Source organism: Entelurus aequoreus, linkage group LG10, assembly GCF_033978785.1.
Source record: "Entelurus aequoreus isolate RoL-2023_Sb linkage group LG10, RoL_Eaeq_v1.1, whole genome shotgun sequence".
Classification (NCBI taxonomy): domain Eukaryota; kingdom Metazoa; phylum Chordata; class Actinopteri; order Syngnathiformes; family Syngnathidae; genus Entelurus; species Entelurus aequoreus.
In genome coordinates this window covers 53,997,279-54,022,914 of record NC_084740.1, presented here as the reverse complement: position 1 = coordinate 54,022,914, position 25,636 = coordinate 53,997,279, and the positions used below count along the sequence as shown (strand labels likewise).

The 25,636-nt window shown below is 37.8% G+C and overlaps 1 protein-coding gene across 5 annotated transcripts; it reads right to left on the bottom strand.

Annotated features, from left to right (window-relative positions):
• Positions 1 to 2,108: 2,108 nt before the first annotated feature.
• Positions 2,109 to 22,549, bottom strand: gtf3c6 (general transcription factor IIIC, polypeptide 6, alpha). 5 transcript variants are annotated; one of them, XM_062061188.1, is made up of 6 exons: positions 21,090 to 22,549; positions 12,376 to 12,456; positions 8,335 to 8,398; positions 5,350 to 5,394; positions 5,048 to 5,155; positions 2,109 to 2,489 (listed from the first exon to the last, which is right to left on the bottom strand). In XM_062061188.1, the coding sequence occupies exons 1-6, from the start codon at positions 21,168 to 21,170 to the stop codon at positions 2,407 to 2,409; spliced, it is 462 nt and encodes a 153-aa protein (XP_061917172.1). In that variant the 5' UTR covers positions 21,171 to 22,549; the 3' UTR covers positions 2,109 to 2,406. The 5 variants fall into 5 exon arrangements, with proteins under 5 accessions (XP_061917172.1, XP_061917173.1, XP_061917174.1 ...); XM_062061189.1 differs by having other exon boundaries at positions 2,109 to 2,486; positions 21,090 to 21,244; XM_062061190.1 differs by lacking the exon at positions 21,090 to 22,549 and adding an exon at positions 12,584 to 12,721.
• Positions 22,550 to 25,636: the final 3,087 nt, after the last annotated feature.

The window sequence follows — 25,636 nt, the reverse complement described above, 5'->3', positions numbered from 1 at the left end:
ATTATATTTATGTAGCGCTTTTCTCTAGTGACTCAAAGCGCTTTACATAGTGAAACCCAATATCTAAGTTACATTTAAACCAGTGTGGGTGGCACCGGGAGCAGGTGGGTAAAGTGTCTTGCCCAAGGACACAACGGCAGTGACTAGGATGGCGAAATAATAATAATAATAGATTTTATTTGTAAAAAGCACTTTACATTGAGTAAACAACCTCAAAGTGCTACAGTGTATTAAAAAATAAAATAAAAACTAGAACAGCCAAATAGCTAAAACTAGTATGTATATATCTAAAAAAAAGGCTTTTTCAAAAAGAAGGATTTTTAAGCCTTTTTTTAAAAAGCATCCACAGTCTGTGGTGCCATCAGGTGGTCAGGGAGAGCATTCCACAGACTGGGAGCGGCGGAGCAGAAAGCCCGGTCTCCTATTGTTCGTAGCTTTGTCCTCGGAAGTTGGAGGAGGTTAGCCTGTCCGGAAAGGAGATGTCGTGTGCGAAAGCAGGAATCAAACCTGGAACCCTGAAGTTGCTGGCACGGCCACTCTACCAACTGAGCTATGCCGCCCCTCGAATTACTACTGTGCTATTAATTAGAGCAGTGTTTTTCAACTAGTGTGCTGTGGGAGATGATCTAATTTCACCTATTTGGGTTAAAATCTTTTTTTGCAAACCAGTAATTATAATCCGCAAATAATGTGCCTTTGTTGAGTGTCTGTACTGTCTGGAGATTGGCAGACTTACCACATTATACTCTTCCATATCAGGAGGTGGCAGCAGGTAGCTAATTTCTTCGTAGATGTCGGAAACAGCGGGAGGCAGCGTGCAGGTAAAAAGGTGTCTAATGTTTAAACCAAATATAAACAAAAGGTGAGTGTCCCTGAGAAAAGGCATTGAAGCTTAGGGAAGGCTATGCAGAACCAAACTAAAACTGAACTGGCTATAAAGTAAACAAAAACAGAATGCTGGACGACAGCAAAGACTTACTGTGGAGCAAAGACGGCGTCCACAAAGTACAACCGAACATGACATGACAATCAACAATGTCCACACAAAGAAGGATAAAAACTAGAGATGTCCGATAATATCGGTCTGCCGATATTATCGGCCGATAAATGCGTTAAAATGTAATATCGGAAATTATCGGTATCATTTTTTTTTATTATCAGTATCGTGTTTTTTTTTATTAAATCCACATAAAAAACACAAGATACACTTACAATTAGTGCACCAACCCAAAAAAAGTCCCTCCCCCATTTACACTCATTCACACAAAAGGGTTGTTTCTTTCTGTTATTAATATTCTGGTTCCTACATTATATATCAATATATATCAATACAGTCTGCAAGGGATACAGTCCATAAGCACACATGATTGTGCGTGCTGCTGGTCCACTAATAATACTAACCTTTAACAGTTAATTTTACAAATTTTCATTAATTACTAGTTTCTATGTAACTGTTTTTATATTGTTTTACTTTCTTTTTTATTCAAGAAAACGTTTTTAATTTATTTATCTTATTTTATTTGATTCATTTTTTTAAAAAGTACCTTATCTTCACCATACCTGGTTGTCCAAATTAGGCATAATAATGTGTTAATTCCACGACTGTATATATCGGTTGATATCGGTATCGGTAATTAAAGAGTTGGACAATATCGGCATATCGGATATCGGCAAAAAGCCATTATCGGACATCCCTAATAAAAACAACTGAAATATTCTGGATTGCTAATACAAAGCAGGTGTGGGAAATATCGCTCAAAGGAAGACATGAAACTGCTACAGGAAAATACCAAAAAGAGAAAAAGCCACCAAAATAGGAGCGCAAGACAAGAAGTAAAACAATACACACAGGAAAACAGCAAAAACCTCCAAATAAGTCAGGGTGTGATGTGACAGTTGGTGACAGTACACCTACTTTGAGACAAGAGCTATATTGATGCATGCTTGGTTATGCTTTAAAGTCATATCCAGCACTTGCGACGACGACTTTTTTATTGTCAATATCGGCTGCTGAGTTTCAGTTTTTAAAGATTTCTGCTGGTGGTGTGCCTCCGCATTTTTTTGAAAAAAATGTGCCTTGGCTTAAAAAAAGGTTGAAAAACACTGAATTAGAGACATCTTCGTTTATCATGACCTTCACTGCTTGCGGTGCTCTAAACAGGCTCCATGTCTCACATCCTGAATGTACACTGAAATACTTTGTTGATGATGTCACAAAGCATGTTATCAGCCATTACATCAAGGGATACATAGTTTAGCATCGAGTTTGGTACGTTTCACCCTTCTTTCAAAGACGGAAAAAGGGATGTGTAATAACTAGAATCTGTCTGTGCATATAATGTCCCAGATGAACTGCAACACAGTTGAAAGAATGGAACTGCCTTTTTCCCCCACGTGACCATGTTGTCATCCTTTTGCAGAGTCTTCTTTAGTTTCCAGATCAGACTGGCAGACGGTGTCTCCCTGCTTGTCACCTTCACCGCCTGCTGCTAATGAAAAAAATAAAAAGTATGCTGTGATATACAGAAATTCTATATTTCATAAAGTAGTGGCTTTTACTTAAATGTGATTTGTGTCACGCAAAACGTCACAAAACAGCCTGGAGAATAAACAACCTTTGTAAAGTTGCAGTTTGAAAGAACAAAATAAGCCAAAAGTGGGGCTGGCAATATGGCAAAAAAATTATCACAAATATTTTTTTCCTCTCATCCAAACTTCCATCCATCCATCTTCTTCCGCTTATCTGAGGTCGGGTCGCGGGGGCAGCAGCCTAAGCAGAGAAGCCCAGACTTCCCTCTCCCCAGCCACTTCGTCCAGCTCCTCCCGGGGGCCAGCCGGGAGACATAGTCTTCCCAACGTGTCCTGGGTCTTCCCCGTGGCCTCCTACCGGTCGGACGTGCCCTAAACACCTCCCTAGGGAGGCGTTCGGGTGGCATCCTGACCAGATGCCCGAACCACCTCATCTGGCTCCTCTCCATGTGGAGGAGCAGCAGCTTTACTTTGAGCTCCTCCCGGATGACAGAGCTTCTCACACTATCTCTAAGGGAGAGACCCGCCACCCGGCGGAGGAAACTCGTTTGGGCCGCTTGTACCCGTGATCTTGTCCTTTCGGTCATAACCCAAAGCTCATGACCATAGGTGAGGATGGGAACGTAGATCGACCGGTAAATTGAGAGTTTCGCCTTCCAGCTCAGCTCCTTCTTACAAAATTACTTACAAATTAATCGCAATCAACAATAATCGCCCAGCCCTAGGCTCAAGTTGTTTCGTTTGGCCCGCCAAAGGGTAGCAACTTTATTATTTACATTTAGGCTATTTGTGTTCCACACCTACAATCGCTGTTTGGTACATTTTCACTTTGACCCCTGGAGGCAAAAACCTTTAGGCATCCCTGTGCTAAAGATTACAACATTTTAAATAATAAGAATAATTTATGTTGGATCCACTATGGACTGGACTCTCACAATATTATGTTAGATCCACTATGGACTGGACTCTCACACTATTATGTTAGATACACTATGGACTGGACTCTCACACTATTATGTTAGATCCACTATGGACTGGACTCTCACTATTATGTTAGATCCACTATAGACTGGACTCTCACTATTATGTTAGATCCACTATGGACTGGACTCTCACACTATTATGTTAGATCCACAATGGACTGGACTCTCTCACTATTATGTTAGATCCACTATGGACTGAACTCTCACACTATTATGTTAGATCCACTATGGACTGGACTCTCACACTATTATGTTAGATCCACTATGGACTGGACTCTCTCACTATTATGTTAGATCCACTATGGACTGGACTCTCACACTATTATGTTCGATCCACTATGGACTGGACTCTCACTATTATGTTAGATCCACTATGGACTGGACTCTCACTATTATGTTAGATCCACTATGGACTGGACTCTCACACTATTATGTTAGATCCACAATGGACTGGACTCTCTCACTATTATGTTAGATCCACTATGGACTGAACTCTCAGACTATTATGTTAGATCCACTATGGACTGGACTCTCACACTATTATGTTAGATCCACTATGGACTGGACTCTCTCACTATTATGTTAGATCCACTATGGACTGGACTCTCACACTATTATGTTCGATCCACTATGGACTGGACTCTCACACTATTATGTTAGATCCACTATGGACTGGACTCTCACACTATTATGTTAGATCCACTATGGACTGGACTCTCACACTATTATGTTAGATCCACTATGGACTGGACTCTCACACTATTATGTTAGATCCAGTATGGACTGGACTCTCTCACTATTATGTTAGATCCACTATGGACTGGACTCTCACACTATTATTTTAGATCCACTATAGACTGGACTCTTACACTATTATGCTAGATCCTCTCGACGTCCATTGCACCAGGCCCCCAGGGGGGGTCCCCACATCTGTGGTCCCCTCCAAGGTTTCTCATCGTCATCCCATTGGGTTGACTTTTTTCTTGCCCTGATGTGGGATCTGAGCCGAGGATGTCATTGTGGCTTGTGCAGCCCTTTGAGACACTCGTGATTTAGGGCTATATAAGTAAACTTTGATTGATTAAAAAATCGGTGGGAAAAAACGTTTTACAGATAATTTAGTCTCCAGGAAAAAAAATATAAGAGACAAAAAGGACATAGGCCGTAGTTAGATATTTAAAATTATTATTAAATATATCAAGGGCCCCACAACGCAGCCATTGGTGCTGTACACTGTCTCTCCAAAGCCCAGACAAATGAAAGGGTTGCCTCAAAAAGGGCATTAAGAATAAAAACTATTTAACGACTACTTAAATGTTTAATTAAGTATCATTACTTGGGTTTCAAAAAAATTCTAACCGAATTATTATTTAAAAATGTAGAGAATAAATAAACGCATGACCATAATTGGCCGGGTAATTTCTGCAATTATGTGAATAAATACTACTAAATACTGTGTTATAATAACAGAAGCCTGATTAAATGTCTATGAAGCACATGGTGAAATAATATTTCTTTGAACTCTTCGGGTTTACCTGAGTCTGCTCCATTTTCTTTTTTGTCACTGAGGAAAACTCGCTGCATCATCAGTTTCTTAACAGTGTGACACTTGTACTTGAGCGCTGGTCCACTGCCGGAGGTTCCTGTACACACACACACACACACACACACACACACACACACACACACACACACACACACACACACACACACACACACACACACACACACACACACACACACACACACACACACCACACACACACACACACACACACACAACACTTCAATAGTGTCACAAACAACAGTGACTCTTGAGAACAATGTTACACTTTACCTGTGCCTGGTCCCTCCTCAAATAGAACACATGTTCCAAGGGCATCTTTCCAGTGAGAGGGGGAGAAAAAAAATAGTCATTGTTTTGGACGTGCAGTTTAATACAGTGGTACCTCAATTTATGAGTACCCCAACCTAAGAGTATTTTGAGATAAGAGCTGTCTCTTGACTAATTATTATGCTATTAAGTACCCGAAGAGTGGAAAAAGAAGTTGACTTTATATGCTTAATTGTGTTTCTTTGTATCCATTAAACCATATCCAATCGTATTTACAGTCCGCAAAGTATGTGAAAACACAGTTCAAACATCACAAAATTCCAAAAATTCAGTCAGCCATTTTGAATATTCCACTCCGAATACCTTCGGCTATTTCCGGAGATTGACGTCACGGTATTTACGCTTCTGCACTCTGACCATAGTATCATATCAGTCATACTGGAAATACGCAAAAATTAGAAAGATGTGCTGTCTATCATTCGCAATCTCTATATAAGAAATTAACATATATGTTTTTCTTTTTTTATACATATCGTAAATAAATAAACACATAAAAAGTCTGCTAACAATGTAGTCAATAGGGGCTCTCTATTTTGCCCACAAAACCCTCTAAATCAGTGTTTTTCAACCTTTTTTAAGCCAAGGCACATTTTTTTTCAATGAAAAAATGCGGAGGCACACCACCAGCAGAAATCATTAAAAACTGAAACTCAGCAGCCGATAGACAATAAAAAGTCGTCGTCGCAATTGTTGGATATGACTTTAAAGCATAACCAAGCATGCATCAATATAGCTCTTGTCACAAAGTGGGTGTACTGTCACCACCTGTCACATCACACCCTGACTTATTTGGAGTTTTTTGCTGTTTTCCTGTGTGTAGTGTTTTAGTTCTTGTCTTGCGCTCCTATTTTGGTGGCTTTTTCTCTTTTTTTGGTATTTTCTTGTAGCAGTTTCATGTCTTCCTTTGAGCAATATTCCCCACACCTGCTTTGTTTTAGCAATCAAGAATATTTCAGATGTTGTTATCCTTCTTTGTGGGGACATTGTTGATTGGACGGCGTCTTTGCTCCACAGTAAGTCTTTGCTGTCGTCCAGCATTCTGTTTTTGTTTACTTTGTAGCCGGTTCAGTTTTAGTTTGGTTCTGCATCGCCTTCCCTAAGCTTCAATGCCTTTTCTTAGGGTCACTCACCTTTTATTTTTGGTTTAAGCATTAGACACCTTTTTACCTGCACGCTGCCTCCCGCTGTTTCCGACATCTACGAAGCAATTAACTACCTGCCGCCACCTACTGATATGGAAGAGTATAACGTGGTAAATCTGCCAAACTCCAGACAGTACAGACACTCGACAACGGCACATTATTTGCGGATTATAATTACTGGTTTGCAAAAAATATTTTTAACCCAACTAGGTGAAATTAGATCATCTCCCACGGCACAGCAGACTGTATCTCGCGGCACACAAGTGGTTGAAACACACTGCTCTAAATAACCAACCAAAACCTGCCAACAATAATCTTTATACATATCGTGACCTGAATATTAGCGATGTTGTTATTGTAAGCGCTAACACAAACAAACTATTTCTTAGCGGCACAATGATACAGACAGCGAAGTAGCCCTATGCTGCTTTGCTGTGAGCCGGCAGCCATGTCCTGCTGCTCCTGCATCGTTGCGTCTCGGCTCCTCAAAGTTATTTTAGATTATGAATCATGCCTCTCATCTGGATAAAAGGAGGATTTAGCAATTAATCTAGAAGTTGTTCATCTGTGACATTCAATGTATACCCGGAGATAGAGACAACCAAGACAAGTCCACACGGAGACTTCCTTGTTAACCCTTCGCGTGCATCATGATTAATTGTTCATCTAAACAGGAAGATATGGACATCCTATCAGTCGTCATCAAAGTGAGAGCAGACATTGTACGGTAAGTTTTCATTTTACCCTTCCCTCACTCGTGAACAAGATTCTGAGGTACTCAGGCAAGCACCAATAAAAAAATAAAAAAAATATTTTTTTTTTCTTTAGAGGCAAGCACCAATAAACATAACCTAACCCATCTCCAAGTTGGGGAGGAGATCTTGTCCCAAGTGGAGGAGTTCAAATACCTTGGAGTCTTGTTCACGAGTGAGGGAAGAGTGGATCGTGAGATGGACAGGCGGATCGGTGTGGCGTCTTCAGTAATGCGGACGCTGTATCGATCCGTTGTGGTGAAGAAGGAGCTGAGCCGGAAGGCAAAGCTCTCAATTTACCGGTCGATCTACGTTCCCATCCTCACCTATGGTCATGAGCTTTGGGTTATGACCGAAAGGACAAGATCACGGGTACAAGCGGCCCAAATGAGCTTCCTCCGCCGCGTGGCGGGTCTCTCCCTTAGAGATAGGGTGAGAAGCTCTGTCATCCGGGAGGAACTCAAAGTAAAGCCGCTGCTCCTCCACATGGAGAGGAGTCAGATGAGGTGGTTCGGGCATCTGGTCAGGATGCCACCCGAACGCCTCCCTAGGGAGGCGTTTCGGGCACGTCCGACCGGTAGGAGGCCACGGGGAAGACCCAGGACACGTTGGGAAGACTATGTCTCCCGGCTGGCCTGGCAATGTCTTGGGATCCCCCGGGAAGAGCTGGACGAAGTGGCTTGATTGATTGATTGATTGAGACTTTTATTAGTAGGTTGCACAGTGAAGTACATATTCCGTACAATTGACCACTAAATGGTAACACCCGAATAAGTTTTTCAACTTGTTTAAGTCGGGGTCCACTTAAATTGATTCATGATACAGATATAGGCTGGGGAGAGGGAAGTCTGGGCTTTCCTGCTTAGGCTGCTGCCGCGACCCGACCTCGGATATGCGGAGGTAAATGGATGGATGGATGGATGGAAGCACCAATAAAATTAATTTATTGTAAGCTGGGGTATTACTGTATTTTGTTGACTGACATCACTCTACTGAGATGTTGTAAGCCTAGTTTTAATCAAGTTAACTCTTACCTTCATATTGTCCTGCAAACACATTCTGGCCCAGTTGCATCATAGGCTGCTCACTGTCAATATCCTTTGAAAAAAACAGGAAACATGAATCATATTGGTGCTATGAACATACTTGCCAACCCTCCCAACTTTCCCGGGAGAGTCCCGAATTTCAGTGCCCCTCCCGAAAATCTCCCGAGGCCACCATTCTCACGAATTTCTCCCGATTTCCACCCGGACAACAATATTGCTAAACCACCCTTCCCTGGGCGCCGTTTCCGGCCGGACAATAATAACGGTTACACCTCGAAGTCAAGCGCGGCAATCAGAACAGAAGACAAAGCAGAAGAAGAGACATGGCGACGACGAGTAAGAAGAAGAAGTACGCTTGCATGTTCCAAAAGGATGGAAAAAAATAATTTCAGTTCATCCAGGACAGCTCGAAAGGGAAGGGGGTATGCTGCCTGAACATTTTGTAGATCAGACTTCTCCATTGAACACGGTGGCCGAACGGATATAGTCACTCATGAACGGTCAGAGAAGCACAAGACTGCGGCAACGTAGCACCGGTCACAGTCCAGTATTATGGGCCACCTTGCTAAATGGAGACCCCAGGGTGTAACATATGCAGAGACAAAGATGGCTATGATGGTAGCTGCAAGCAACATCCCGTTCTCATTTGCGGATGTTTTCAACAAATCCGTGAAGGATATGTTCCCGAATTCAGAGAGCACTCGCCAGTACTCAAATGGCAGAACAAAGGCTACTCAAATAGTGAAAGGTGAGTGTTATTTTTTTTTTTAAAAGTAAGCAGCAAGTACAGTTACAAACTGTACTATATATATATATATATATATATATATATATATATATATATATATATATATATATATATATATATATATATATATATATATATAGTATATATATATATATATATAGTATATATATATATATATATATATATAGTATATATATATATATATATATATATATATATATATAGTATATATATATATATATATATATATATATATATATATATATATAGTATATATATATGTATGTATGTATGTATGTATGTATGTATGTATGTATGTATGTATATATATATGTGTATGTATGTATATATATATATACATACACACACATACATATAGCTGTAATTCACTGAAATTCAAGTATTTCTTTTATATATATTATGGATGTCCGATAATATCAGATTGCCGATATTATCGGCCAATAAATGCTTTAAAATGTAATTCCGGAAATTATCGGTATCGGTTTCAAAAAGTAAAATGTATGACTTTTTAAAACGCTGCTGTGTACACGGACGTAGGGAGAAGTACAGAGCGCCAATTAACCTTAAAGGCACTGCCTTTGCGTGCCGGCCCAATCACATGATATCTACGGCTTTTCACACACACAAGTGAATGCAAGCCATACTTGGTCAACAGCCATACAGGTCACACTGAGGGTGGCTGTATAAACAACTTTAAAGGCCTACTGAAACCCACTACTACCGACCACGCAGTCTGATAGTTTATATATCAATGATGAAATCTTAACATTATAACACATGCCAATACGGCCGGGTTAACTTATAAAGTGACATTTTAAATTTGCCGCTAAACTTCCGGTTCGAAACGCCTCTGAGGATGCCGTGACGTAACACGGGGAACACGGATATGCCTTCCACATTGAAGCCAATACGAAAAAGCTCTGTTTTCATTTCATAATTCCACAGTATTCTGGACATCTGTGTTCGTGAATCTGTTGCAATCATGTTCATTGCATTATGGAGAAGAAAGCTGAGCAAGCAAAGAAGAAAATTGTTGGTGCGAAATGGACGTATTTTTCGAACGTAGTCAGCAACAACAGTACACAGCCGGCGCTTCTTTGTTTACATTCCCGGAAGATGCAGTCAAGATGGAAGAACTCGGATAACAGAGACTCTAACCAGGAGGACTTTTGACTTCGATACACAGACGCCTGTAGAGAACTGGGACAACACAGACTCTTACCAGGATTACTTTGATTTGGATGACAAAGACGCAGACGTGCTACTGTGAGTATGCAGCTTTGGCTTCTAAACATTTGATCGCTTGACCGTATGGGCGCAACTTTTTTTTGCGTATGTACGTAACTTTTTTTAAATATATAAGCTTTATGGACCTTGGGTTAGGTGAACGGTCTTTTGGGCTGAGTGATTGTGTGTGTTGATCAGGTGTTTGAATTGTATTGGCGTGTTCTATGGAGCTAGGAGCTAGCATAGGAGCTAGGAGCTAGCATAACAAACACGCAGGTGTTTTTATGCAGGATTAATTTGTGGCATATCAAATATAAGCCTGGTTGTGTTGTGGCTAATAGAGTATATATATGTCTTGTGTTTATTTACTGTTGTAGTCATTCCCAGCTGAATATCAGGTACCGTGAGTATGCAGCCTTGGCTGCTAAACATTTGATAGCTTGACCGTATGTGCGCGTCACGTACGTAACTTTTAAAAAATATATAAGCTTTATGAACCTTGGGTTAGGTGAACGGTCTTTTGGGCTGAGTGATTGTGTGTGTTGATCAGGTGTTTGAATTGTATTGGCGTGTTCTATGGAGCTAGGAGCTAGCAGAGGAGCTAGGAGCTAGCATAACAAACACGCAGGTGCTTTTATGCAGGATTAATTTGTGGCATATTAAATATAAGCCTGGTTGTGTTGTGGCTAATAGAGTATATATATGTCTTGTGTTTATTTACTGTTGTAGTCATTCCCAGCTGAATATCAGGTCACCCCCGGCTCTCACAGCATCTTCCCTATCTGAATAGCTTCAACTCCCCACTAGTCCTTCACTTGCACTTTACTCAGCCACAAATCTTTCATCCTCGCTCAAATTAATGGGGAAATTGTCGCTTTCTCGGTCCGAATCTCTCTCACTTCATGCGGCCATCATTGTAAACAATAGGGAACTTTGCGTATATGTTCATCTGACTACGTTACGCTACTTCCGGTAGGGGCAAGCCTTTTTTTTATCAGATACCAAAAGTTGCAATCTTTATCGTCGTTGTTCTATACTAAATCCTTTCAGCAAAAATATGGCAATATCGCGAAATGATCAAGTATGACACATAGAATAGATCTGCTATCCCCGTTTAAATAAAAAAAAAATCATTTCAGTAGGCCTTTAACACTGTTACAAATATGCGCCACACTGTGAAGCCACACCACACAAGAATGACAAACACATTTCGGGAGAACATCCGCACCGTAACACAACATAAACACAACAGAACAAATACCCAGAACCCTTTGCAGCACTAACTCTTCCAGGACGCTACAATATACACCCCCCGGACCCCCCAACCCCGCCAACCTCAACCTCCTCATGCTCTCTCAGGGAGAGCATGTCCCAAATTCCAAGCTGCTGTTTTGAGGCATGTTAAAAAAAAAAAAATGCACTTTGTGACTTCAATAATAAATATGGCAGTGCCATGTTGGCATTTTTGTCCATAACTTGAGTTTTTTGTCCATAACTTGAGTTGATTTATTTTGGAAAACCTTGTTACATTGTTTAATGCTTCCAGCGGGGCATCACAACAAAATTAGGCATAATAATGTGTTAATTCCACGACTGTATGTATCGGCCTCGGTTGATATCGGAATCGGTAATTAAGAGTTGGACAATATCGGAATATCTGCAAAAAAGCCATTATCGGACATCTCTAGTATATATATGTAATAAATACTTGAAGCTATATATATGTGTGTGTGTGTATATATATATATATATATATATATGTGTATATATATATATATATATATATATATATATATATATATATATAAATATATATATAAATATATATATATATATATAAATATATATATATATATATATATATATATATATATATATATATATATATATATATATATATATATATATATATATATATATATATATATATATATATATATATATATATATATATATATATATATATGAATATCTCCCTAATTCTGAGGTCTCAGGTTATGGCTATGAATATAAAGAGAATAGTCCAAACGCACCAGTATCTTGCAAGTAGCCCCAGGTCTGGACATAATATCGTTGTTTATCACGCCAGAGAGCTCCACAACAACAAGCTGCTCCTGCACACAAACAGTAAACAACAACATCAACACACTCACGTGAGTCAACACGCAGACTTGCTAGCATTGTTAGCTGCACGTTACGAAGGTTACACTAGTTTAAAAGCACATATACGTAAGGACAAACCTCCTCTTCCCATTCATCGTCCATATGTATAGTCGCAGTACTTACACCACACCACACACGTCAACATTAGGGAGTCTCGCTACCAAAACAAAACATGGAGGATATTTGTTACTTCCGCGAAGGTCTACGGTGGCCGACGTGAGGTTGCCAGACGCTAAATGAGAAACTAACCTATTATGGGGAAAACCATATTCATAAACACCTGAATTACAGGACGTTACTCAGGACCATTTGCTATAGTAAAAAAAATACCACAGATATAAAGTAGCTTAAAATTAAATTGTACCTTTTAACTCACTGTTTTTAACCACTAGTGTGCCGTGAGATACAGTCTGGTGTGCTGTGGGAGATGATCTAATTTCACCTATTTGGGTTAAAAATAGGGATGTCCAATAATGGCTTTTTGCCGATATCCGATATTGTCCAACTCTTAATTACCGATACCAATATCAACCGATATCAACCAATACCGATATATACAGTCGTGGAATTAACACATTATTATGCCTAATTTGGACAACCAGGTATGGTGAAGATAAGGTCATTTTTAAAAAAATTAATAAAATAAAATAAGATAAATAAATTAAAAACATTTTCTTGAATAAAAAAAGAAAGTCAAACAATATAAAAACAGTTACATTGAAACTAGTAATTAATGAAAATGAGTAAAATTAACTGGCTAGTACTATTAGTGGAGCAGCAGCACGCACAATCATGTGTGCTTACGGACTGTATCCCTTGCAGACTGTATTGATATATATTGATGTATAATGTAGGAACCACAATATTAACAGAAAGAAACAACCCTTTTGTGTGAATGAGTGTAAATGAGTGTAAATGGGGGAGGGAGGTTTTTTGGGTTGGTGTAGTAATTTTAAGTGTATCTTGTGTTTTTTATGTTGATTTAATAAAAAATAAAACAATAAAAATAAAAAACCGATACCGATAGTAAAAAAAACTATACCGATATTTTCCGATATCACATATTAAAGCATTTATATTATCGGACATCTCTAGTTAAAAATATTTTTTGCAAACCAGTAATTCTAATCCGCAAATAATGTGCCGTTGTTGAGTGTCTGTACTGTCTGGAGATCTGCAGACTTACCACGTTATACTCTTCCATGTCAGTAGGTGGCAGCAGGTAGCTAATTGCTTCGTAGATGTCGGAAACAGCGGGAGGCAGCGTGCAGGTAAAAAGGTGTCTAATGCTTAAACCATAAATAAACAAAAGGTGAGTGCCCCTAAGAAAAGGCATTGAAGCTTAGGGAAGGCTATGCAGAACGAAACTAAAACTGAACTGGCTACAAAGTAAACAAAAACAGAATGCTGGACGACAGCAAAGACTTACTGTGGAGCAACGACGGCGTCCACAAAGTACATCTGAACATGACATGACAATCAACAATGTCCCCACAAAGAAGGATAAAAACAACTGAAATAGTCTTGATTGCTAGAACAAAGCAGGTGTGGGGAATATCGCTCAAAGGAAGACATAAAACTGCAACAGGAAAATACCAAAAAAAGAGAAAAAGCCACCAAAATAGGAGCGCAACACAAGAACTAAAACACTACACACAGGAAAACACTAAAAAAGTCCAAATAAGTCAGGGTGTGATGTGACAGGTGGTGACAGTACACCTACTTTGAGACAAGAGCTATATTGATGCATGCTTGGTTATGCTTTAAAGTCATATCCAACAATTGCGACAACAACTTTTTATTGTCAATATCGGCTGCTGAGTTTCAGTTTTTAATGACTTCTATTGGTGGTGTGCCTCCGCATTTTTTCTATGAAAAAAAATGTGCCTTGTCTCAAAAAAGGTTGAAAAACACTGGTCTAGAGCTCGGCAGAGTAACCGTGTAATACTCTTCCATATCAGTAGGTGGCAGCCGGTAGCTAATTGCTTTGTAGATGTCGGAAACAGCGGGAGGCAGCGTGCAGGTAAAAAGGTGTCTAATGCTTAAACCAAAAATAAACAAAATGTGAGTGCCGCTAAGAAAAGTCATTGAAGTTTAGGGAAGGCTATGCAGAACGAAACTAAAACTGAACTGGCTACAAAGTAAACAAAAACAGAATGCTGGACGACAGCAAAGACTTACTGTGGAGCAACGACGGCGTCCACAAAGTACATCCGAACATGACATGACAATCAACAATGTCCCCACATAGAAGGATAAAAACAACTTAAATATTCTTGATTGCTAAAACAAAGCAGGTGTGGGGAATATAGCTCAAAGGAAGACATGAAACTGCTAAAGGAAAATACCAAAAAAAGAGAAAAAGCCACCAAAATAGCAGCGCAACACAATAATTAAAACACTATACACAGGAAAACACTAAAAAAGTCCAAATAAGTCATGGTGTGATGTGACAGGTGGTGACAGTACACCTACTTTGAGACAAGAGCTATATTGATGCATGCTTGGTTATGCTTTAAAGTCATATCCCACAATTGCGACAACAACTTTTTATTGTCAATATCGGCTGCTGAGTTTCAGTTTTTAATGACTTCTATTGGTGGTGTGCCTCCGCATTTTTTCTATGAAAAAAATGTGCCTTAGCTCAAAAAAGGTTGAAAAACTAACGGGACTGTTTGAAAAAAGCTAAACAGCGCCCCTACCTGGTTGAGACGATGCACATCACCAGTACACGATGTGTCCTGTTTGTGTTTAAAGGTCTCAAATGATCGCCCATCATATGATTTTTTTGAAATTATTGATCGTACGTTGTACATATTATTACATTATCATACAAATACGATAATTAACGTACTTCTGACAACGGCAGGGACACCACACCACTGTAACTCTTCTGTAGTTACAGCTTTTGACCACTGTGCGTCGCTGTGGCTCACGTTTACTGGCACTATCCAATAGGTGAGATATATGGAAGACTGTATAAAAGAATAACAACACAAGATGCATCTTTCCTGTCCGTCTATCCATCTGTCTACCCGCCTGTCATCTCTCAATTGATGGCCCATGTGATTGGATTCAAACATCGAGGCACACTCATCTACATCCTACTGCTGATATTATTAATGTGCCCCTGCAGGAGGCCGTTGCCGGGGATGATGAGATGAGATGAGACGAAATGAGACGATACACTTTATTGATCCCCAAGGGGAAATACATCTGTCAAAGGCAGGGGGCAACAAAAAAAATGGAATGAAGCAAACACATCACGGAACATATCCCAACCAATAAGTAAAGGACCTCACCAACCAGGAGGCCAAATGAAGAGTGAGACTAAATCATAATCAAACTGGACACCTGCCGGGCCCAACATTAGGTACACCCGCATTGTTATTGACATACAGTACAACAGTAGTAACAACAACTACCTCAACAGGGATCTTGGCCCAAAATTCCCCCTCTGTGCCGAACACTAAATATAATAAAATATCTAATAATTTCCAAAACAAATAATGCAGCAGGAGAACTATCCCAAACCTCCCATTTGCAGAGTAAATCTGTGCAGCAAATACATGCATCTAGATCAGGCCTGGGCAATTATTTTGACTCGGGGGCCAAATTTAGATAAGAAAATGTGTCTGGGGGCCGTATATCTATTTTTAGGAACACTAATACAAAACCTCACAATAATGTCGGATTGAATGCAAAAACCTTTATGACAGACCGCCTGAAAAAACGGAATGGAATTGTAAATTTTTTTATTGAATAAGACACCTAGAATGGACATGAAAATAAAGAATGTGGGATTTACAATATTAACTATGAACGATAAAACACTGAATATTGACAACATATGAGCGTCACACCCCCTCTCCATCGGCATATTTTACAATCAAGCGAAACGCAACAAAAATGCAACAAACACAGCGAAATATGAACGCAAAGGGTAAAAGAAAACCTACAATCTGATATATGTGATATATCACTAAGCTTTAGAACTTTGTTGTAAAAATCTCTTTCCGCGTCTGTCCCTGAAACCCGTATTTCAGGCTGGCCGCTCTGGAAACACTCTGTGGAAACGCTCCCCACTCACACTACTTGGTACCTCGTCTGAGCTGCTGTGATTTAGATTACCATAGTAACTAATTAGATTACCATAGTAACTAGTATATCATGCAAAATCAGAATCAGAATCAGAATCAGAATAGTTTTTATTGCCATTGTTTGAGAACGGGTTCACAAACTAGGAATTTTTCTTGGTGCAATCGTGCAACATAAAACACATATAACACAGATTTGGTAATAACAAGAGCTCTAACTGAGCTAGCGCAGATTCCAACCATTGGAATATTTTGTATAGTTCAAGACTTACGGTCATTTAAAGACATCACTGCACATCATAATGGCAGCTACAGTTTCCATCTTAAAGATCTAAAAAAAATATTTGGGAATGTCCGGTGGGCCAGATTGAAAAGCTTAACGGGCTGCATGTGGCCCTCGGGCCTTAATTTGCCCAGGTCTGATCTAGATCAACAATATTATTATCATTATTATTATTTGCTCATTTGTCTTTACAGGAAAGGTTAGAGGAAAAAAGTATCATACTGTCACACAGATATTAATTTACAAATATGTTGATTGTTGTGTGTGTGGTGTAACTGTTGCATGCCAGAATACCTGAAAGTTTGTTTGATTACCTTATTTGGCAACATTAGCAAGGCAAAAATATTACACACATCTTTCAGTTTGATGCAACACATAACTGCCCAGAGTATTCTGCCAGTCCGTAGAGAACGTTATCATGTTTGCTGGTCCAGGCAGAATGGTGATGCAGGTTATTCCATTTTGCATGCGTGCGGTTCAATTTGAATGTATTGCTCAGGCGTCTTGTGCAAATACAGCACAGGTGTCAAACTCAAGGGGGCCGAATTATTTTAAGTGGCCAGCGAAAGCCTTTGAAATAACGTGCGTCAATAAAGTACAAAAAAAATATACGTACTGCATAAAATTGCACATCTTTTAAACTTTGATATTATCTGATCATGAAACAAATATATGCTGTATCGCAACATTGTTTTGTAAGAATAAAAATACACATTTAAATATTTTCTTGTCATTTTGGCTCATGATTTCAAAACAAATTATCCATCAATTTTTTTTTTTTATCCTGTCCAGCTTTTCAGGCAAATTTGTTATTTTTATTTTTAATTTTTATTAAGGATCCCCATTTGCTGGTTGCCACAGTAACCCACTAGTCTTCCTGGGGTCCACAACTCAATACAATTACAAGTAAAAGCATATAATTTTAACTACACAATACAGAAAATAAAAAATAAAAATAAAATCATCAATAAGAAAACAAGCCAACAATTTACAGTCACAGAATAATAATTACCATATAAATATAACTACACAATACAAAACCAAACAAAATCATCAACGAGCAAACTAATTTAAAGACTCAGATAAAATATTACTTTCTTTTTAAAAACCTTTTTATTTTCAATGCCGGTGAGAATTGGAGGCAGGTAGAGCGATACAGATCTATAAATAAAAGATTTCCGCAAAGCATTCTTCCTGGGACGAGGGAGTACAAAATGCCCCTCACTGGACACCCTGGTAGTATGATTATGTATAGTGCTACTGTCATATAGGGAATGTAGATGCCCATATCGGCTGTACAAATTTACTTTACAAAAGAGAAGTGTGGGATACTTCTCTTGTTGCCTTATTTGTATTTGACTTTATTAAATGTATTTAGATTATCATTTGGTGCAGCCGGGCCGGAGCAGGAGGGGATAGAAAGAGAAAAAAAAGGAAGACAGAGGGGGAAATTGTGGGGATAAGGCAGAGACAAAAACAGCAAACACAACAATAACAACAACAACAACAATAGAACAACATCAGCAAATAGGATATGTACAAATATGATAGTAAAAGTGATAGCAAAGAAGCGGTTAGTGAAATAAATAATAATACAGAAATGACAATGAGCGTTATTACACAACAAATGGAGCAATACAAATACCAATAGAAATAGCACTATTGATAATGAATAATAACAATAATTACCTCTATTATCAACAATACAATTGTTTCAAATGCAACAATACATATATGTAATGATAACATGAAATACAAAAGAAAGCAGATAAATGGAGGGGAAGAAAGAGAAGCCAACTATATTAACCTTGTAGATTGTTATAGTAACACTAGGTTAAACTGTCAGTGTGCCATGTGTTACCCAGTTTCCCCTAGGGCAGACCTGGGCAAATTAAGGCCCGGGGGCCACATGTGGCCCGTTAAGCTTTTCAATCTGGCCCGCCGGACATTCCCAAATAATTGTTTTAGACCTTTTAGATGGAAAGTGTAGCTGCCATCATGATGTGCAGTCATGTTTTCTAATAGTATACATCTGATAGTATATATCTGTATCATGAATCAATTTAAGTGGACCCCGACTTAAACAAGTTGAAAAACTTATTCGGGTGTCACCATTTAGTGGTCAATTGTACGGAATATGTACTTCACTGTGCAACCAACTAATAAAAGTCTCAATCAATCAATCAATGACCGTAAGTCTTCAACTATACTAAGTCTTTCAATGGTTGGAATCTGCGCTTATGGATGATATGCCAGTTACTATGGAAATCTAATTAGTTACTATGGTAATCTATGTCACAGCAGCTCAGACGAGGCACCAAGCAGTGTGGGCGGGAAGCGTTTCCACAGACAGATTTTCACAACAAAGTTCTAAAGCGTAGTGATATATCAGATGTATCAGATTGTAGGTGGGTTTGTTTTGTACCCTTCGTGTTCACATTTCAGTTTGTTGCATTTTTGTTGCGTTTCACTTGATTGTAAAATATGTCGATCGAAAGAAGGTGTGACATTCATATTTTGTCAATATTCAGTGTTTTATCGTTCATAGAAAAATGTAAAATTCCATCCCGTTTTTTGAGGCGGTCTGTCATAACGTTTTCAGCATTCAATCAGACATTATTGTGAGGTTTTGTATTAGTGTTCCTAAAAATAGATATACCGGCCCCCAGACACATTTTTTTCTCTAAATTTGGCCCCCTGAGTCAAAATATTTGCCCAGGCCTGCCCTAGGGCAGGGGTGTCCAAACTTTTTCCACTGAGGGCCGTACATGGAAAAATTTAAGCATGCGGGGGCCATTTTGATATTTTTCATTTTCAAACCTTAACAAAATATATGGATTTTTTTTTTTTAACCTTTAGGGCTCCCAGGGACTATAAAGGGTTTCAGTCATTAAACTGTTAAAAATAAGTCAAATTATTATTATTTTTTTTAATTTAACGCTTACAGTAAATCTCTATATCAACTTGAGGTTGATATAAAGTAAAAAAAAAAAAGGTTTTCGGTCAAAGACAACTTTGTTTTTTATAGTAAAACTGAAATATGCAGTATTTAGTAATTAGAGCCTTAAAAGATCAATAATGCAGGACACCATTCATTTTAATTCTTTAATATTTTTGAGTAATCAGAGTGAAAAGTTAAATAAAATCCTACTAAATATATTTGGGATCCAAAAGGTCCCCCACTCATAAAGTGATACATTTTTATTAGTTTTTTTTTTTACTTTTAACACTTCAATTACGAGATCAACTTCAGATATATCTGTCGATTTTACGTTTGAACTATTATTTTGTTTGTTTTATGCACAACCACACAATATATGCAATATTTTTTCCACATAAAACATTTTAAAGTGATATTTTTTAAACTAATAATTCATTGTAACATATATTTTTAGTCTTTTTTTTTTTTTTTAGCAATGGCAAAAAAAAGAAAAATAAACAAAGACAAAAGAAAAAAAACAGCCTGCATGGCAGCTTTGTGCCAACATTGCAACTTTTTCTTGTTAGATTTCACCTCATTCCACTTTTTTAAAATGTTTTTTTTAATTTTTGCAATATTATCAATTTTGCAATTTTTGCCGAATGTGGGGCCGCAAATGGTCCCCGGGCCGCACTTTGGACACCCCTGCCCTAGGGCAACAGCGCTAATATATGTTTGATGAAACGTGATTATATGCATAAGTGTATGTATGTATATGTACTTGTATGTGTATATGTACGTTTATACAGTGAATGTAATTTATGTAATTTATTTATGAAATTATCCATCAATTTGTTAGGAAAAAAAAATCTAATGCATAGGTAATTGTGTAAGAACATCATAAGGTGATTATACATTTATATTCATATATATTAACTACAATACAGACCTCAATGAAAGAGAGTTTGACACCCCTGCCAGAATATGTGGAATCCTTATGATTTTTAAATAATATCATTATTTCATAAGGTAATGTAAAATAAAAAACAGAACATAGTGTGAGATGTCATTTATACATAATACTGACAAAATGCTGATTAAAAAGGAGCTCATTTTGTGCTTCTGTAGTTATTCCATTTGTTTCAGTACTCAAATGCATACTTGAACCTATCGTAGTAAATGAAATACATACCGTACCGCTAACGTGCGTTAATGTACAGTATTCCCAGGCATCAGCCTTGTTGATAAACATCCATTCTTAAAGGAAAAAAAGCTTCAAAATACCTCCACGTCGTCGGCCTCACATCTGCGGAGGTCAAAGGTCAGGCTGAGCAGAACACCTTCACCTCTAGATCTGGATTGCATTCATCATCTGCCTCTCGCTCGTCCAGAGGAACGCCTGGTTCTCGCCGAGGCTTCCCTCCCACGGCCGCGGCATCCTTCCCACGGCCGCGGCATGAAAAATGAAACGGCCGTAATAAACACAAGGTATAAAAAATGGGTCACATATAAGTCTTGTATGGAATTTGTATAGTTTATGGCTAAAGCAGCGATATATTGCGCCATAAATCCAGGTAAATTAGGGTTAAAATATACGGTATTCAGATTTAACAAGAAAAAAAAATGTATTCAAAAATGCGCCACTGGGGAATATCTTTAAGCAGTTGACAGCGTTAAATTAAAACATATTCTTATCAAGCAGACAATAAAGGTTTGAAAATATGTTTATCTTTCAACAATGTCCGCGAATAAGCAGATAACCACGCTGCCCGCAGGCAGACGTTGTTAGAGAAATACTTGTATAAATGTAAAGCAGGTTGATGCTGAATGAACCTCGCCCTTGAGGTGAGGGCTAAAAAAACACATTTTGAATCAGAACCAGGCAAACCAAATTAATGGGGTATAGGCCTACCCCCCCTCTCCCCGCTCCTGCATGGCCTATCATCTATCTCTGGACCACGGTGGGGTTGTCATGTCGACCGGCCCACAAGTTACTATGACAACAGCTCACCGGGAAGCACTTGCTACGGGGAGGTTATTGCCTCCTTGGGGATGGAGGAAGGACAAGGGCTGGTGTCTGAGCAAAGACAAAGATTGAATGAAGTGAGAGGTCAACGTGGACTGGAGCTGGTCTTGTCCTACCGAAGCAGGAAGACCCCAGCCTCTCTTGGTGCACATGATGTATTACACTGTGTGCAGGGCCGTACCCCGGGGGGCGCAGAGATTGACACCGAGAAGGTCCCACCAACGCTCAGCTGCTTCCTTAACATTTTGTCATACAAACGTCACGAAGATACGTTTCCAATCTTTTCCGCCTGAGGTATAATTGCCCCATTAGTGCTGACAGGGTAAATCGGTGGAAGGGCTAACTGTACATTACGTAGAAAACAACAACCCCGGGCATTCACCTGCAGGGCACGGAGAGTAGGCCCGCCTATGCATACTTGATAAGTAAATATAGCAACATCCAAAATATATTCCAAGACAAAATACCCTCAGTAAGCAAAGAAATTGTAATAAACTGACTCCATGCAATGGAAATGTTTTATACATTAAAAAAAAAAGGGTAAATGAACTACAAGTTTCAAATAATATGTGTGTGCATGTATGTTTATTGGTAAGAACTAGGGATGTCCGATAATGGCTTTTTGCCGATATCCGATATTCTGATATTGTCCAACTCTTTAATTACCGATACCGATATCAACCGATACCGATATATACAGTCGTGGAATTAACACATTATTATGCCTAATTTGGACAACCAGGTATGGTGAAGATAAGGTTGTTTTTTTTAAAATAAAATAAAATAAGATAAATAAATTAAAAACATTTTCTTGAATACAAAAGAAAGTAAAACAATATAAAAACAGTTACATAGAAACTAGTAATTAATGAAAATGAGTAAAATGAACTGTTAAATGTTAGTACTATTAGTGGAGCAGCAGCACGCACAATCATGTGTGCTTACGGACTGTATCCCTTGCAGACTGTATTGATATATGTTGATATATAATGTAGGAACCAGAATATTAATAACAGAAATAAACAACCCTTTTGTGTGAATGAGTGTAAATGGCGGAGGGAGGTTTTTTGGGTTGGTACACTAATTGTAAGTGCATCTTGTGTTTTTTATGTTGATTTAATAAAATAAAAAAAAACAACAAAAATAAAAAAAACGATACCGATAATAAAAAAAACGATACCGATAATTTCCGATATTACATTTTAAAGCATTTATAGGCCGATAATATCGGCAGGCCGATATTATCGGACATCTCTAGTAAGAACACTAAAATGCAACTGCAGACACAAATATAAATGAAAAATTTAATAATCTGTGCTGCAATAGTTTAACAAAAAAAAAGAAAAATGATAGCATCGTACCACTGAAGCACAATGTAAACATTATGATCATTTGATATTTTATGATCTGCACTGCAAAAAGTCATTGTTCAAAAACAAGAAAAAAATTAAATAAAATTAGGGGTATTTTACTTGAAATAAGCAAAATTATCTGCCAATAGAACAAGAACATTTGGCTTGTCAAGACTTTCCAAAACAAGTAAAATTAGCTAACCTCAATGAACCCCAAAATATTTTAAAATAAGTATATTCTCACTAATAACAAGTGCACTTTTCTTGGTAGAAAAAAAAAATTAACCTTTTTGCTCAATATGTTGAAAAATATTCTTAAATGAAGTAAATGCTAGTGCCATTATCTTGACATAATGAGATGCGCTCGGCATCATGATTATTTTTTTTTCATGCTTGGAATAAGAAACTATTACTTTAAAAAAGTAGTTTTATACTTGTGAGTGTTGATGACACAGCTTTGCAACAGTTGATATTCTAGTTTCAAGCATGTTTTACTCAATATAGGTCATCAAATCTCAGCAACAAGCTGTAATATCTTTTTTAGGACCAAAACACTTAAAACAAGCAAAACACTAACATAAAATCTGCTTAGTGAGAAGAATTATCTTAACAGACAGAAAATAAGCAAATATCACCCTTATTTGAGATATTTAATCTTACTTAGATTTCAGTTTTTGCAGTGTAAGCAAATAAATTGTAAAAAACTGACTCCATGCAATGGAAATGTTTTATACGTAAAAAAAAAAAGGGTAAATGAACTACAAGTCTCAAATTCATATGTGTGTGCATGTATGTTTATTGGTAAGAACACTAAAATGCAACTGCAGACACAAATATAAATGAACAATTTAATAATCTGTGTTGCAATAATTTAACAAAAAAATAAAAAATGATAGCATCGTACCACTGAAGCACAATGTAAACTTTATGATCATTTGCTATTTTATGATCTGATTAGATGAAATTGCCCGAGTGTATTTTTATTTTTTTTGGAATGCAAGTAAAAACCAACAGAGCGGAGATCATCATGCAATGGTGATTATTCATTGCTTCGCATTTGTTTCAATAATCCATCAAAATTATTGTAATACGCTTAAAAAATTGTTTTTTGTCAAAAATAATTCCAGATATCCATATAACATAATTTCCTTTGAATAAATACACAGTATTGTATGATGTTACCATGCATGTCTTCCTTGATTGGCTGGGAGAAATCACATGGCTGTGAGTCCATTTTGACTTATGATAATAATAATGTTGCTCGCCAGTTAAAAAGCATAACAACACTGATGGAAAGGTAAAAAAACAAAACAAAACCGAATAATATGAGTGGCGTATAATTGTGATTTAATCAATCTGAATTGATTATAGACAGGAAAGTCTTCCTTTATTTTAACACACACACACACACACACACACACACACACACACACACACACACACACACACACACACACACACACACACACACACACACACACACACACACACACACACACACACACACACACTTGTAAAATTCTCAGTCATGTCCTCTGACAGGAAATACATTAAATTATCTTTTTAAGTGCATCCACGACAACAAGAACAAGAAAAAAGCATAAAAAGAGCAGCAGTGATTTATGTTGATGCAAGCTGCATGGTGGCACATGCCAGGCACACCATCACTCGCAGCGTTTTAAAATCGTAAAACAATTATTGGATGAACAATAAACGTGGGTCAAGCCATTGAACACATTTTTAATTGGCCTACGAATCAATTCTCTAAATACTTAATGGTGTAATAATAAATGAAAGGGGGGGAAAAAAACATAAAATTGTGAGTGTATCCTGCCAAATCAGCATATTGTATTAATATTCATGTGACACATCCATATACTGTATTATCCTGACTCACACATGATTATTATGCTATTTTGCTCTTTTTCAACGATGACGTCACCGTCGCCAGAGTTGACAAATAAGCATATTTAAATACGTTTGGAAAATAAACGCAATTCTCTGCTTGTATGCGATGGGGCAGATTGCAGATCGAGCGTTAAAAATTGACAATGGTATTATCATAACAATGTTAAAACAATGACAATAGTATTATCATGACAATGGAGGCGAGGTGCAAGGATGGCCAGAGAAGAAGAAGAAGGGGAAAAAAAGGTCATTTGTTATGACAGACATATGGATGGACGTTCACACTTTAAAATAACACATATCAGTTTACATAAACAGAAAAAAAGAAAGGTCTGGCGGGTTGTTTTTTTATTTTATTTATTTTTTTATACACACATCAAGGTTAGAACGTTTTGTTGTTATTATTATTTTACAGGTAATAACACCTTGCAATACGTCAATTAAAAATGTCTGATTTATTCATGGTGTTATTAGAAAACAAACTGTCATATTTTAGCAATTGCAGGTAACAATTATAAATTGTTAGTTGCAAGTGTTTGCAGTGA

What these genes read in the sequence shown, in the direction of transcription:
- gtf3c6 (XM_062061188.1), bottom strand. Translation starts at nt 21,170, where the DNA reads ATGCAATCCAGATCTAGAGGTGAAGGTGTTCTGCTCAGCCTGACCTTT. An exon ending in GTGAGGCCGACGACGTGGAG is followed by an intron (nt 12,457 to 21,089) that starts GTATTTTGAAGC and finishes GTTTGTGTGCAG; the next exon opens with GAGCAGCTTGTTGTTGTGGA. An exon ending in GTTTGCAGGACAATATGAAG is followed by an intron (nt 5,395 to 8,334) that starts GTAAGAGTTAAC and finishes CTCACTGGAAAG; the next exon opens with ATGCCCTTGGAACATGTGTT.